At 38.0% G+C, this 15,676-nt stretch overlaps 2 protein-coding genes across 2 annotated transcripts; one reads left to right on the top strand and one right to left on the bottom strand.

Annotated features, from left to right (window-relative positions):
• The first annotated feature begins 1,424 nt into the window (after positions 1-1,424).
• On the top strand, positions 1,425-7,202 carry hdc (histidine decarboxylase). Its single transcript, XM_042489123.1, has 12 exons — positions 1,425-1,452; positions 1,587-1,759; positions 2,303-2,416; positions 3,190-3,312; positions 3,406-3,543; positions 3,658-3,801; positions 4,157-4,223; positions 4,369-4,531; positions 4,670-4,760; positions 4,850-4,948; positions 6,038-6,139; positions 6,406-7,202. The coding sequence occupies exons 1-12, from the start codon at positions 1,425-1,427 to the stop codon at positions 7,183-7,185; spliced, it is 2,022 nt and encodes a 673-aa protein (XP_042345057.1). The 3' UTR covers positions 7,186-7,202.
• Positions 7,203-7,929: 727 nt separating this feature from the next.
• Positions 7,930-13,447, bottom strand: LOC121942786 (very long-chain acyl-CoA synthetase-like). The gene is made up of 10 exons (XM_042486044.1): positions 12,912-13,447; positions 11,645-11,854; positions 11,363-11,521; positions 11,031-11,155; positions 10,661-10,855; positions 10,074-10,164; positions 9,785-9,983; positions 9,124-9,221; positions 8,591-8,721; positions 7,930-8,489 (listed from the first exon to the last, which is right to left on the bottom strand). Exons 1-10 carry the CDS (start codon positions 13,390-13,392, stop codon positions 8,316-8,318), a joined length of 1,863 nt encoding a protein of 620 aa, XP_042341978.1. The 5' UTR covers positions 13,393-13,447; the 3' UTR covers positions 7,930-8,315.
• Positions 13,448-15,676: the final 2,229 nt, after the last annotated feature.

The following is a 15,676-nucleotide window of genomic DNA, read 5'->3' on the forward strand; positions in this document are numbered from 1 at the left end:
TCCGGCTTTTGTCAGAGTTTAAAAGGCAGCGATAAGCTGTGACTTTGATGGGTTTGCCCTCGTCATCCTGTTGCCTTTTACTGTGTGTTCATTCATTGTTCATTTTTTGTAATTTCCCCTTATAATTAACCCTTTTGTTTGTTAGTGAAGAGTCATCATCTAATACAAATATAATTTTGCTCTAACAGTCATCTTCTGCAATGTGTTCAGGCCACATGATAACAGGAAATAGCAAAGAATGTTAATTGGATCAGTTATGAGAGGACACCATTGTTCTAAAGTGGACAGACTATCTCTTGGCCCTGAACCAGTAACTGGCTGGAGTCTTCACTGGTTGCCCAGCAAGGGCTCCTGGCCAAGAAATAGTCCAGTATCATCCACAACCTTTAAACAACAAAATGTTTTTGTTTGTTTTTCTATGGATTAAAAAGTGTGTTAATAAGTGAGCTTTAGAGGTGCTGGTGGTCGGGGTTTTTTTTTTTGACGGAGCCAGGTGAGGTGTTTCCAGGGCATAAATATATCAGTGGATCTGCTGAAAAGTATGAAAAGTCAAAGAACAAGAAATAATATAATTTTGTGTAACAGAACTTTTTTTAAATCAGTTTTATCTCCTATACCTTTGGAGGAGGCCTAAAGTACTTCAAATATGCTCCAACTCAACCAGCTACATCTGTAAAATGCTATATACACAATGATGCATCAATCAGTTTAATCATGTAAGGGATCAACAAATACATTGTAAAACTTATCATTATTGTTTATTTTTACAAAAATAGCTAAATTTGTTTAGGTAGTTTATAGGGTAAAAGACGTGTGTTTTTTTAAATAACTGAAAGGTTAAAGTTAAGCTCCAATAAAATGCAAATATGCTTGATGTATTTTACAATAAATTCCAAAACTCATTTTTAAATACATGGTTTCATATCATATAGCAAATGTATTTCAGATACACAGCAAGTCATAATCTTGCATATATAGTTGAGTATGGACTAGATTGTATTTTTTTCTATATATAGAGAGAATATTTGTTACAGGTGCCAAGGGACTGATGTATATTACATTAAAAAAATGCATTTATGTAAACTATCAGTTTAACCATTGATAACATTGTTCTATCATGTTAAATACAGTATCATGTCCCTGAAAAGTGAATAACTTACTCATTACCAACCAGAGAAAGGTAAATATTTAGTACAAATGTGGAGTGAATGGGTGTTGTGACCACTTACTCCAATGATTGATAGAATATGTGAAGGATATTTGTATGGCGATTAAAATGCGTCACCAACTCAGGGCGTGTTTGTCACTGGAGGGTCTATATAGTTCTGTGATCTCTGCCACACAATACACAAAGCATCACTGCAGCCGCCTCTTACACACACAAAAATTAACCCCAAGAGCTCTCATCAGAAAACAAAAAAAACATGCAGGCTGAGGAATACAATCGCAGAGGTAATCATAACTTATATTTTATCATTGACGCATTTTGTATGTGTTGTTATGTATTTCACTGCGAATAATGATAAGTAAACATGGGAATATGGAAACACATCATTCCAGATGTTACAGTGTCTGTTACTGATCAGGTAAGGAGCTGGTGGACTACATTACACAGTACCTGGACTCCATCAGGGAGAGGAGGGTGATTCCAGATGTGAAACCGGGTTACATGAAGGAGCTTCTCCCTGATGCTGCGCCCACAGAGCCGGAGGACTGGGAGAGTATCTTCAACGACATCGAGAAAGTCATTATGCCAGGAGTAAGTTCCAAATGTCACCCATTTTCACAGTGGTTCTCAGCCTTTTTAGTGTAACGGACCCCTAAATTGACCCATATTAGGTCATGGACCTAGATTTTGATAAGATTTTCACCCCAGGGACCTTGATTTAAAAAGATTTTGGTTGTTCTATATGATCAAGACCAAGATACACTGTGGAAATGCTTTTTTTTTTAACTTTAAAAAGCATGTGTTGACACTGCGCTGGAAGTTTAAGTTGATTGAATGTAAGAGGACAAGTTGAGGTAAATTAATAATGATTAAACTAGACTTCTCAAATTTGAGGCAGCTCTGACATTAACTTTTTTAAGATAAAACAAATAATCTCTTTTTATGGTGTAGAACTGTAAAGAAAGTAAAACCTATGCTCAGTGAAGTTATTCTTATGACTAGTACTCACATTTGGTTCACTCTAAAGTGAATAAAATAGTGAAAATAAATAGTGGTTGAGAACCACTACATAATCATATCAGTAAATTTGAATTTATGGCAATAAAGCAAGTATTTTCTCATCTTTTTCTTCAGGTGGTTCACTGGCAGAGCCCTCATATGCACGCCTACTACCCCAGTCTGACTTCATGGCCCTCAATGCTCGGAGACATGCTGGCTGATGCCATCAACTGTGTTGGATTCACCTGGGTGAGGGGAACCTGCACTTTTTTCTTCTCTACATTACCTAAAAACATCACAACTAGTATTGAATATAACTGTGATATTTATAAAATGACATACTGATATCATGTTAACCCCTTGAACCCTGGTTTTAGCTTTATAGTTAGAAAAAGAAAGTGTAATAATAATGCATTTTTTATTTTTGTATATTCTTGTTTCAACACGTCATTGCAGCTACAAGATGTATCACAGTTAGTGGAAAATTCAAGATGTTTTGTGCATAAACTTTGCATATTAGAAATTTCTGAAAATGTTGTTACCTTGTTTAGAATTTATTTGTTTGTGTGTGTGTGTGTGTGTGTGTGTGTGTGTGTGTGTGTGTGTGTGTGTGTTTGCACATTTGTCCACACTGCCTGCAGCTATAATGGTGGATCAACTGTGGGATCCAGCAGATTAGAGATTTAAGAGATTTAATAATACACAAATGATCATGATAATAATATTGTGCTAATAATTCGGCACAACTTGCATATTTTTTTTAATGTTCCTCTTTGTTTCCCCCTCCACCCCCATACACTCGTATTTTGAGTGTACCCGTTATTCATTTACCAAAAAAGAGACAAAATCCTGATAACATTATTTTAAATTTTCTATAGATATCGTGATAATATTATCATTGTTAGGTCTTTCAGCCGTGATACTGAGGTGTAGTGAAAATGTAATATTGTGCCAGCCCTAATCACAATATTTGAATTTCTCCATCTGGATAAATTAAATTGTCAGTTGTAAATTCTGAACAGGCCTCCAGCCCAGCATGCACAGAGCTGGAAATGAATGTGATGGACTGGTTGTGTAAAGCACTAGGGCTCCCCTCCTTCTTCCTGCACCACCATCCTGACAGCAGAGGTGGAGGCATACTGCAGGTTTGCAGCAGTCTTGTCTGTTTGTTTTAAACCTTTACACATTGTCTCTGTTGTAACTTATTTTCTCTCTCTTCTACCTGGCTCTCCTGTTAGAGCACAGTCAGTGAGAGCACGCTGGTTGCTCTGCTGGCAGCCCGGAAAGACAAAATAATGCAGCTTCGTGCTGAGCTCGACCAGGATGTGGACGACTCGGTCCTGAATTCAAGACTGGTGGCCTACGCTTCAGATCAGGTCAGTGTGACCATTTCTTGTGCAATAACCTCCTATCAATTACATGAATAAACTGAGAAACTGATTTGATGTGTGTTATTCAGTTATTCATGTGATGTGTGCTTACTTTTATAGGCTCATTCCTCAGTTGAGAAAGCAGGTCTGATCTCTCTAGTGAAGATCAGGTTTCTGGCCACTGATGAGCAGCTGTCTCTGAGAGGAGACACTTTGAAACAAGCCATACAGGAGGACAGGAGGAGAGGACTGGTCCCTTTCATGGTTGGTATTTGACACTGAAGGATGGGGAAGCATGTGGGTGTTCGGGTGGAGAATGTCAGAATTAAGCCAGTGGTTTTACATGTTTTAGCTGACATCATGTTCTTGGCGGTCTGTTATGTTATGTTGTAACACTGGCAGCTACTTTTTGAAAGCCTTCATTATTCATCAACAAGATACTGGGTGTAAGTTTGGTTTCAACACTGGGTGAAAAAACGTATTTGTACAATACTTAAAGATTATGGGAGCTACAATGTGTGAAAAAAAATGTTCTTATTAAAAAGAAATGAAAATATACGACAAAATGTCAACATTTAATGTTATATCTTATAAGTGATTTTGTTTTTATCCTGTTCAGCTGTGTGCAACTCTGGGGACCACAGGAGTCTGTGCCTTCGACAACCTGTCTGAACTGGGACCAGTTTGTATGTATTCAAATATACTCCCAGTAAAAAAAATAAAAAATACTCCCAGTAATGTCGGTTTATCACTGCCTTTAAGGTCAAAATGTGTTTATGTTTCACTGAGATACATTTGAAGAGTTATAGTTGCCATTTAAATGTCTAACAGGTGCAGAAGAAGGACTGTGGCTGCATGTTGATGCTGCATATGCTGGTTCAGCCTATTTCTGTCCTGAGCTCCGCTGGTCCCTGCAAGGCATTGAGTTTGCTGACTCTTTTGTCTTCAACCCTTCCAAATGGATGATGGTTCATTTTGACTGCACAGCTTTCTGGTAAGAAAGAACTCTGAAGCCTCATCTCACATCATTTCTTTTTTAAAAAAAGTTGGCCTGAAATAAAAAAAGAATTAAAAAAATAAATCCAAAGGATGTTTGCTGTGTTGAAAATGTGGTTTAACTTTGTTTTTTCAGGGTAAAAGATAAATATAAGCTCCAGCAGACGTTCACTGTTGATCCAGTTTACCTCAGACATGAAAACTCACAGGCAGCCACGGACTTTATGGTATCATACTGTCATTTTTTCACCTCATTTAAGATTCAGTTATCATAATAAATCATTTCATGCACCGATGTTTTTGTTCTGTTGTTCAGCATTGGCAAATTCCCCTCAGCCGACGCTTCCGTTCTCTCAAACTCTGGTTTGTTATGCGCTCCTTTGGACTGAAAAATCTCCAGGCTCATATCAGACATGTAAGTGGCATTCAGTTCTCTTTGTGCAAATTATTTTAGAGGTGAATATAAAATATCAGATGCAGACCTAGCTTTTAGGTCTGATGTGCCAAAAAGTTGTTAAGGTGGAAGCTTTTCTATGAACTTTCCCAAAGGATTCTTTCATTATTAGACATAAGCTCTCTGCTTGCTTTGCACTGGGGCCACTTTTGCAAAGGGGCCAGTTAATAAACAAACAATTATTAATATTTCTCTGTCTATATATTAAATAAATTGCCTGTTTTTAACCTCAGGTGTATGCAGGGGCGTTTCTAGGACTTTAAGACATTAATGGGTACCTTCCCCTGACTCTATATTTTTAAACAAACAATCTACATTTTTATGCTTTTTTAAATGTATTCTGACACCTTATTAACAATCAAAGTACACAAGAAATTCTCAATGTGAATCCGTTTATACATTATTATTTTTTTAAATTTGTATTTATATAATCACATATGTAAAGATATTTATTTAAAGATATTACTTAAATAATTTTAGTCTTGTTTAGGGTTGTCTTACCTGTGTGCCATCCATGATGGGGAAGAAGATCAAGGGAAACTTTAAAGACTGGAAGGACAAATCCTTTGTTGGGCACTTGACGAATTTCATACATAAGCCCAGTAACCGTTGCGTATTGTTTAAAAAATAGCATCAGTATTTTCCAAACCTCTCCTTGGGCACCACTAGTCCTCCATGTTTTAGATCAAATTATCAGCTTGTTATCAAGCAGCTTCAGGAGTTCATGACGAGTTGATCATTTGAATCAGCTGCGATAGTGCAGGGACAGATCTAAAACATGAGGGACAAGTAGTACTCAGGGAGATGTTTGGGAAACGCTGGTGTGAAGGTATCGAGTACTAATACCCAGCCCTACGTCCAGCATTACAGATGTACGTGGAGGCTGATGATTTTGTTTTTCTCACTTCCAATACTGAAAAATAAACATTTGATCACAAAAAAAGAGGACCTAGCACAAAGAGTATTTACTGTAGGGAATTCAGTGACAACCCACAAAATTTGTTTTTAAGTTTCAGGATTTACATATATATTTTTTCTGTATTTTTTCAGGGCATTGAGATGGCAAAGCTGTTGGAGTCTCACATAAGAAGTGATCCAAATTTTGAGGTTCCTGCTGAGAGGCACCTCGGCTTGGTGGTCTTCTGTCTGAAAGTATGTGACACAAATATGTAACGTTTATAAACTTTGTGAAGCAACATGTCTTTCACTGGCTAATCATTGTCGAAATGTCCCAGTCACACCTTGTTCAAAGGTGAGTTATTGAATAAGGTTAACTGGCTTTATCAAGCTCAGGTGAAGGGCAGAGTCATATCAGTGATCATTAAAAAGAGCCGAAACCTTGACTTGATGTCACTGAGAAGGCTCCAGGTTTGCTCATGAGCCGAAGGCGTTTATGAATATCCATTTACTTCTTCTAGGGAGGAAATGCTTTGACCCAGGAGCTGCTGAGGAGACTGACCCGGTCAGGAACCATGTACCTCATCCCAGCAGACATTCACACCAAGCGCATCATCCGGTTCACAGTGACCTCACAGTTCACCACAGCAGATGACATCCTTAAGGACTGGAGCATCATCTCCAAAACGGCTTCCACTCTTCTGGCTGAGACGCAGGCTCTGAACAACACAGACCAACCAAAATCAGGGAAAGGAGATGCAACAGAGGAAAACCAAGACCCCAACTCAGACACCATTTCTGAGGAGGGAGAGGACACCGCCTCCAGCCTGGACAAGGCTCAAGTGGAGCTGTGGATTGACAAGGCTTGGAATCGTTCCAGGAGGCCAATGCGGTCTCTCAGCTGCAGCAGCGAGCCTCTGCCGTACACTTACATCGGGCCGCTGCCTGGCTATGACTTTGACAAGAGGCCTGTTCTTAAAGATGTTGCAGACACCCTCCCCAGCGCACCATCAGCAGCAGGATCCGGACCAATGTTTAAGATTACAGAAATGCCTTCGAATCTCCTGGGTAAACAGGTCCTGAAAAAGCTGACAAAGTTCTACAGCGTGCCCAGTTTTTGCAACCCGTGGGTGCAATGCGGCCGGCACCAGCTGTGCTGCCCTGTCAAGGTTTCACAGGCAACTCAGAAACACTTGTCCTCCACCTGCAGAAGAATGAACTGTATGTCTTCTTCTCCTGTAGCCAACACAGCTCCTTCTCCTACACCACTGGAAACTGCCCCTGCACCGAAGCTCCTCTAGTTAAGCTGACAGAAGTGTGCAGTACACTGGAAAATGTGACAAATTGATTTTATCTTAAAAAACCGCCTATTTTTTTTTTACTTAAAAATCTCATATTTACTTAATTTTGTGAAGTTGTTGCAACTTAAAAATGACAAACTTAATTAAATCAATCTTTCTATGCTTTAGGAAGTTCAGTAAACCAATTTTACTGTATATCTACAGTCTACTGGTTGCATACCAGTCAACCATATTTGTATTTTCTTAAATATGTTAACAAAACTGAACTCGCAGATCTCCTACCTTCATGATTGGTAAAATCTTCTTTGTCATAATCAAGTTAAGTCAGACAAACTTGGTTCACTGAAGTTGCTAACACTTAGAAAGGACTATGTAATTTCACTTATCGTTTTTACATTTCAATGACTTCACAAAAGTAAGTAAATACTGCTAAATTTTGAGTAAACTTAACAATTAGATATGATTCAGATTAATAGCTATGTTTACTTTTAAGGCAATCAGTTTCCAAGATTACTTTAAGTACGATCAAATTGTCAGATTTTACAGTGTGGTTTATACACAAAAATGAATTCAGCTATTCAATAATTAAGCAATTTGCTGTACCAGCTGTGTTGATGTTGAGCTGGCACAGTCAGTTTTTGCCTGAATCAATCACTACCTAAATGTATCAATGACTTGGGATTGCTTTGCTTGTTTACAATCAAAATTTAAAACATTTTTTTTTTTATTAAAAAGTGCTTAAAACAAAATTATATCCTTTGAAATATTTCAGAACATAATATATTCCACAGGTAGCTTATGAAATGTGCAGGCCATTTGTCATTTATTGGCATCCTTTATCAATTAAAGGAGCAGCAGGATCAGCTTCAGAAGATCATGACGAGTTGATCATTTGAATTAGTTGTGTTAAGTCAAGGAGAGATCTAAAACATGCAGGACAGGTGGTACTCAAGGAGAGGTTTGGGAAATACTGTCCTACGCTCTTCAAAAGGGAGGGGTGAGCGGAGGTATTCAGTTAGTTGAAAACTGTAACCTCACAACTAGATGCCACTAAATCCAAAAAACATAAAACCTAAAAATCAAATGTACAATTTTGAGGATGAAAATCCAAAAATAAACACTGAACACATTCAGAGCCTGAGTCTTCCCTCTGTGATGGAGTTAAATATCTCCTGGGTCATGGGTACGTAGCCTTTGTTGTCCTCCAGGTAGAACAGAGGGTCCGTGACGTCAGCCGGGTTGAAGCCCTCCTCCGCCAGCTTTACCTTCATCTGCTTAAATGTCCCAGTTACTACCAGTGCGTCCTGTCAGAGAGGAATAAATATTTAATGATTGCAAGACAGTTTCAGTCAGATTCCTTATTTTATTTATGTGTTATTATCTTATTCAGCAAGTCTTTGTTTACCTGTATGCGAATGAAGCGCGGCCTTGCATAGCTCGGAAGGTAGTTTTTGACATGCTGATATGTAGCTGTGCCATCAAAGTCCATGTTTTCTTTGAGCTTCAGCGCTGCCATACCAATTCTTCCCTCATGACCTAAAGAGTAAAAAGGTCAAAATAAAAATAATGGTACTTATTTCAAAGTATGAGTATGAACAGCTTACTTTTTATTGTGCAGATTTTTCAAATAGGTGCTTCTCTGTTTCAGATTTTTTTCAATTTCCATATATTATTATATATTTGCAGGATTACATGATTCATGATTACAATGGTTAACGATTAACAGGCATGTGAAAGGTTACAGGTCCAAGATGTCTTATCATAAGTTTAGAAATCACAAACAGACTCACACAGATACAGAGGTGAGAGAAAGGGCTTATACTAGTTTTGCATTTCAGAGATTTCACACATTTTTTCTGACACAAAATATTTGTAATTGTTTTTTAATGAGCATGTCATTTATAATTCCTTAATAATTGCTAATAGTGTCATTTTTACCTGGCACCTTCACACCATAGACATTAGCCTCCTCAATGCAGTCCACCATGAGCAAATGATCGGCCACCTCTGTGGTTGCCACATTTTCTCCTTTCCACCTGTATAGGATAAAAATACGAAGACAGTAAATAAGGGAGCAGTTAGTTATAATGAGGGAAAAAGTCGTTAACAGCTTCCCCGTTGGAACGGCTGTCTGACAGAAAGAAGAATTGGTGAAAATGTTCCAAATACAGAGTATACTTAAAGCAATATTGATTTTTTAGGTGGGACTTTATTTAGGCAGCTAAAATATGTTTTGCTACTGACATCTACTGTATGTTATACGATGACTATGGATAAGTACCCCATACATCCATACCCAAAAAAATCCAACTACCCCTTTAATCTTCTTGGCCTCTGTCTTAAATTCAGCTCTTAGTGATGAAGTGTATTACTTATTTCCATACAGTTATTTTCCAACTGTACTTCAAACATAGCCTGAGTTGATAAAACTTGAAGGGATTCTGAGTAACATTCATCTACTGAGGTCAACCATCCACATAGTTCAGGCTTTGTTCAGCCTTTCACATTGTAATCTAATCAACGGTTATACTGTTTCCGGATGGGGACCCCATTATTTGCTCGGCTTGTCAAATTTAATCAATTTGTTTCATCATCTGACCTGAAAGTGTCTCCGATGCGGTCCTGGAAGTAGACGAATCCCTCACTGTCAATCTTTAGAAGGTCGCCACTGTTAAAGTAGAGGTCTCCCTTTACAAACACATCTCTCAGCTTCTTCTTCTCTGTCTGATTGATGTTCTTGGCGTAGCCGCTGAAAGGTGTTCTCTTGCTGATTTCTGCCACCAACAGACCGGTCTCTCCTGCACGTAAAAGCCAAACCTGCAGGTCATGGATCAGTAAGAACTGGAAGGTCAGGAGGGAGTTGTAATTTTTGATAGAGATTGGCTCACCTCTGGGGACTTTAATACAGAATCCTCTGGAGTCTCTGACTGGCTCCTCTTTCTCTGTGTCGTACCTTATGAGGGCATATGAATATCCCATCTGAAAACCAGACCGAGAGCAAAACATGGTAAAGATTTAACAACCCTATCGCCAGAAAAAAGTTAGTATTTTACATTTCTACAAACCACAAATACGTTATATTGTAGCAAATACGTTGAAACTTTTTGAGGTTCCTACACATTTTAATTAACACTATTTCAAAACTTTTCCATGACTTTTCAAGGACCCATAATAGATTTTATCTGCTTGCCCCATTGGCCTAGCATGTTTCAGTCCATCAGACTTTCTTCACATATAATTTTAACTAGTGGGCATACATAAAAGGATTTTAAAAAAGGAGGGAGAAAATAAAGAAACATAAGTGTGGCAAACAAAACGATGTCACTCAGACGCATATTTGGGTTTCGTTACATCAACAGCTGCAAAAAATAACTTTGCCATTATGTTACATTTTGCGGAAAGTTATCCACAGAAGAAAAAAAACTGTAAAAAGTTGTCCCACAACAACAAAAAAATGAAACAAGGAAGCTCTTACTTTGTGTAGAAAATGCTCTTTGCCAATAGCTCCAACTTTGCCGCAGTAGTTGACAAAACCTATATTTCCTTCTGTTGCTCCATAGCATTCACAGATACGAATGTCCCCAAATCGCTGGAGGAAATCAGTCCAGGTGTCGGCCCTTATCCCGTTTCCAACAGCCACTCTGACTTTATGATCTCTGTCATTGTCCCTCTAGAGGAGAGGTAAGACCAGGGATATAAACATCACATTATGTTGAGCACAAGTAGTATTTCTGACTGCTGCAGGCATTAGATGACATTAAAGCCATTTATGATTTATTCATCAATTTATTGTTGTAGCCATTTATATTACAGGTAGAGTGGTATGATCATACACTGTGGTTTACCTTTGGTGTGTTGCAGAGGTAGCGCATGATTTCTCCAATGTACTGAATGACAGTCACATTGTACTTTCGACAGTCATTCCAGAAGTGGGATGCAGAGAATTTACGTCTTAAAACAACAGTGATGCCTGAAAATGAAGAGGCACAGATTTCAGCAACATGTAATCTCACACCAAGAGCTCAATAAGAGCTGTAAACCTTTAGGACTTTGAAATACAAATAGTGGAAATCAGAGTTTCATTCAAGGTCATTTACCTGTTTGTTTAACCTTTAGTGAACTCATCAGACTGCAGTTTGGAAATCATGTCTTGTAATTTTATGATGCAATGAGTTACCTTTTTCTATGGCTCCACAAAGTCCCATTAGAAAGCCGGCAGAGTGGTAAAGAGGCAGGTACACGTAGATGATATCGTCGGAGCGTACGCCAGCGACAGACTGAAGAAAACCTGCCATCCACATCCTCTCGTGGTTAATAATAGCTGCCTTGGGAAGCCCTAGTATAAAATATTAGACACAGATGTAATCCTTATTGTCCTAATTCAGCAGCTCAATGTCTGCACACTAAAAACACAAACGTAGATTAAAAGTGAAGGTCAAATTTGGGACTCTCACATTACCTGTGGTTCCTGAGGTGTAGATGTACAGCGCAGGACTCTTAATGCCGACATTGGCCCTCAGCTGAGGGGGCAGAGGCTCGTCTGAGGCCTGCTGAATTTTGTCAGAGAGGCTTTCAATACCCTCCACATCACAGTCCTCACTGAAGATGAACACACTGACGCCCTGCTGCTTCAAGGTGGGCAGCACCTCCTCTACAGCCTCTCGCAACTCTATGAGAAAAGGACAAAGGAAATTAAGTGAAGGCCTCATGGAGGTCAATGCAGTGGCAGTAAAAAATGGAAAACAGTCTTTAGGCCTATTATGACCAAGCCTGCGCCAAAACGTCAGCTGCCCTAAGTTAGTTGCAGATGTGTCTGCATCTGTGAATTTTAGAGAAAAAATTTCTGCAAACCACAGATTTGTGACAGTTCCTCAAAATTAGGTAGCTGATACTTTGAAACTACCTTGAAAATGCTGTGGTTAGGCACGAAGAGTACATGGTTATGGTTTGGAAAAGATCATGTTTTGGCTCAAAATACCTGGTACTTATGTTTGGTGCCCAAAAAGCCATTGGAAACTACAAAACACCCAAGTTTGGTGCCTAAGACCTTGTGAAAGCACAGCACCGGATAGCACATGACAAATTAGACTTGACATTTGGAAACATCAACATAGGTATCACACAGGAATCATCATTGCATATGTGTCAAAAGTATCAAAGAAAGAAAAGAAACTTATTTATCAGAAACAGAAAGTTTCTGATAAATAAGCATATAATTTTGTTGTAAATTGCTACTCAGGTTTTCGTTGTTTGCAGAAAAGTACAATGCCAACACTGGGCTGACATCAAATTAGGTTTTAGTTACTTCAAAAATAGGGTTTCTATTACATAGTCTACTTTTTCAATCAGAAGTTTATTTTGATTCATAGATGTCTCTTTCAGATTGTAACATGGTTACATTTTATTTATCTTCTTTAAGTAAGGAATCATTAAGGTTAGCTGTTTCTTTTTATGCAGTTATGTCCATATATACTTCAGACAGCATGCAGAGAACATACTCAGCAAGATATGAATTCAATATTATTGATAATAAAGAGTACAATTTCTTTCATTCAAAAATCTCCTGAGAGCTGAACAAGTGTTGATGAATGAGAGGCTGAGGTGTGGAAAACTATCATCACCTTTGGCTACTCCTAAATCAACACGAGGCAAATAGGATAAAGCAGAGCGACACTAAAATGACAAAACAGAACTGAGTGAATCTCGGTGTTGTTTTCGCAGCTCACCGGCACCAGCGACCAGGACTTTGGCTTCACAGCAGGAGAAGCAGTGCAGCAGAGACTTGGATCTGATGTTGTAGTTCAGTAAAGAAGCTGTGCATCCCAGTTTGGCCAGCGCGAGCCAGGTCCACACAAACTGCGGCTCGTTTCCCAAGAAGAGGGCCACCGTGTCCCCCTCCTTCAGCTGGACCTGTGAGGACAAAGCTCGGGCCACTCGGTTGCTCTCCTTGTCGGCTTGGCTGTAAGTGAACGAGCTGTCCTCGAAAAGTATGAACTTCTTGTGCGGCTGCTTCTTCACTTGTTCCAGAAAACGATCCAGAATACTGTGAAAGGGTTTCTGCTTCCTGATTTTGTTCAGGATGCGGTAGATTTTAAGTGAAGTAATTAAATAACTCAAGTCTTGTAAAAAGTAAGGGTTTCGCAAGAAAAGAAATAATGGCAAAAGCGCCAAACCCGCAAGAGCGGTGTATAGAAAATATGCGATCATTATAAATCAGAGAGGTTTCAGTCCAGCTGCAGCCAGAGTCCTGAAAGTTGCGACTTTGAACAGCAAACAGCTGGATATACGCAGTAAACGCCTCTTGAACTCTGGCCGATTTTCTGCTCTGAGGGCGGAAACAACGGAATTTCTGTGTATAAATCTGAAACCTGTGAATGGCTGCATGTTTATGCCTTTACTGCGCCTCTGGTGCAATCTTTGTGTTATCCAGCAGTGGAAGAAGTATTCAGATCCTTTACTTATGTAAAAGTACCAATATCACCCGGTGGAAAAACTCTGTTTCAAGCAGGATAAATGTCCTGCATTGGAAATCGTAGGCCTACTTAAATAAAAGAAAGTAGCCTATGTATAATCAGGAAAATATACCTTAAGTAAAAATAGTCAGTGCAAAGAAAATAGTTTTAAATAACACTCCCCAAACATCAAAATTGATTTAAAAATAACTAAATAAACATTTTTAAAAACAACCACAAAACACCTAATACCTCACAGTTATTAAAAAAGAAATTAATTCAAAAATCTCTCAAATGCTAAATTGTATTTTAAAAGGGAGAAAAAAAACACCTAACAACTAGAATTTATTAAAAAAAAATACAAAAGAACACCTAAAACCTCAAATTTATAAATTAAAAAAAAAAATTCTATATTTAAAAACTAAAAACGACTTAAAAGTTCAGCCAAAATAGTTCGTTAGTTTTCTATGAACAGACAGATTGATTAATGAACTGATTGTTTCAACTGTACTTGTACCAACTGTAATTTCATTCATAACAAAACATCATATTTTATAACGTTTAAGTTTTTATGCAAAAATCTTAATCTGTAAAACAACTAAAGCTGTCAGATAAATGTGGTGATGTAAAGAGTTCAATATTTCCCTCTGAAACTGGTGTTATCATCATGTATTCGGAACAGGCTTCCACTGAAGCGTGATAAAATATCTGTTTCTGTTCTGAGTCATACAATAAATGTGTGCGAAAACTGATTATCCAAATTTAAATCAACAACATTTTACAGTTTGCTTTTTGCGTTTTTGCGTTTTTTACACTTTTGCTTGTGTGAAGACTGTGCACCACCACAAGAATATTATTTTCTTTCATGTGAAAAACTTTTGTTAATGTTTACTACAGTCATTATGCTGTTCTCTGTTACTTACCAAGAAAAGAAAGGTAATCCATGTTATTGCCTCAGTATATTTGTCTTTCAGTAAAAAAAACAAAACAATCAATTTTATGCCCTCAAAGTCAAATTTTCCCTGGGGTATTGAAAATGGTATTGAATATCTACATTATTCAGAGTATTGTTTCAAAGTAATAAATTCCCTGATTGTTACAACACTAGAATGCATAAATACACTGACAAATCACTGAACAGGCCTATTGGGCACAGACCCGGGGGCCCAAAGTGTCAGGGCAGCCCCTTGCCTTCACTTGCAAAATGTCAAATTTCAAATTAACATAATGCTGACCAGGAGAAGACTCAAAATGACCACAAAGAGTTGCAAAGGAACTGCAAAGATACACAAAATAACCACATGGAGGCACAAAGCCACAAAAGATGCACCAGAGTCGGTGGCGCCCTTTGCGTATCGGTGACCGAGGGGGCCACTGTCTAATAATCAACCATGCATAAACATGCTGTAAATGTCAGTACATAACAGGTGTCAGTTACAAATGCATACATGGCAAACTATGAACATCCCTGTCCACATACTTCTGTCTACTTTTGGTCTTTGTCCTGTTTTTCATGGTTTGGGCTCCAGTTGGTCGCCCTGCAAGAAATCAGGAGGGGGAATAAAACATTTACCATTCATATAGTTTTCGTGTATTCACACTGGTTTCTATAATGCATAACATAATGTACTAGACTAAACTACACTGAGGACCAGTGGTGGACTGTAACTAAGTACATTTACTCAAGTACTGTACTTAAGTATGAATTTGAGGTACTTGTACTTTACTTGAGCCTTTCATTTCTTATGTCACTTTATACTTTACTCCACTACTCTTTAGTTCACTACATTTATCTGACAGCTTTAGTTATTTTATAAATCAAGATGGGGTTTTTTTTGCATAAAAACATAAGAAAAGTTACAGTATATGTTGATTTTTATTAGTGAAATATAGTTTTTATAAGTGCAGTTGAAACAATTAGTTGATTAATCAGTCAGTTGAATTTGGGGATGTTTTTTCAGTTTTTTATAATTTTGAGGTTTGAGACATGTTCTCTATTTTTCTTTCTTTTTTTTTAACAATTTAGAATTTTGGGGATT

The sequence above is a fragment of the Plectropomus leopardus genome, chromosome 1 (assembly GCF_008729295.1).
Source record: "Plectropomus leopardus isolate mb chromosome 1, YSFRI_Pleo_2.0, whole genome shotgun sequence".
In the NCBI taxonomy this organism is placed as follows: domain Eukaryota; kingdom Metazoa; phylum Chordata; class Actinopteri; order Perciformes; family Serranidae; genus Plectropomus; species Plectropomus leopardus.

What these genes read in the sequence shown, in the direction of transcription:
- hdc (XM_042489123.1), top strand. Translation starts at nt 1,425, where the DNA reads ATGCAGGCTGAGGAATACAATCGCAGAG. An exon ending in GAGGTGGAGGCATACTGCAG is followed by an intron (nt 3,313 to 3,405) that starts GTTTGCAGCAGT and finishes CTCTCCTGTTAG; the next exon opens with AGCACAGTCAGTGAGAGCAC. An exon ending in AGGCAGCCACGGACTTTATG is followed by an intron (nt 4,761 to 4,849) that starts GTATCATACTGT and finishes TCTGTTGTTCAG; the next exon opens with CATTGGCAAATTCCCCTCAG.
- LOC121942786 (XM_042486044.1), bottom strand. Translation starts at nt 13,392, where the DNA reads ATGATCGCATATTTTCTATACACCGCTCTTGCGGGTTTGGCGCTTTTG. An exon ending in AGTCCTGGTCGCTGGTGCCG is followed by an intron (nt 11,855 to 12,911) that starts GTGAGCTGCGAA and finishes CTTTTCTCATAG; the next exon opens with AGTTGCGAGAGGCTGTAGAG. An exon ending in TTGTGGAGCCATAGAAAAAG is followed by an intron (nt 11,156 to 11,362) that starts GTAACTCATTGC and finishes CTTCATTTTCAG; the next exon opens with GCATCACTGTTGTTTTAAGA.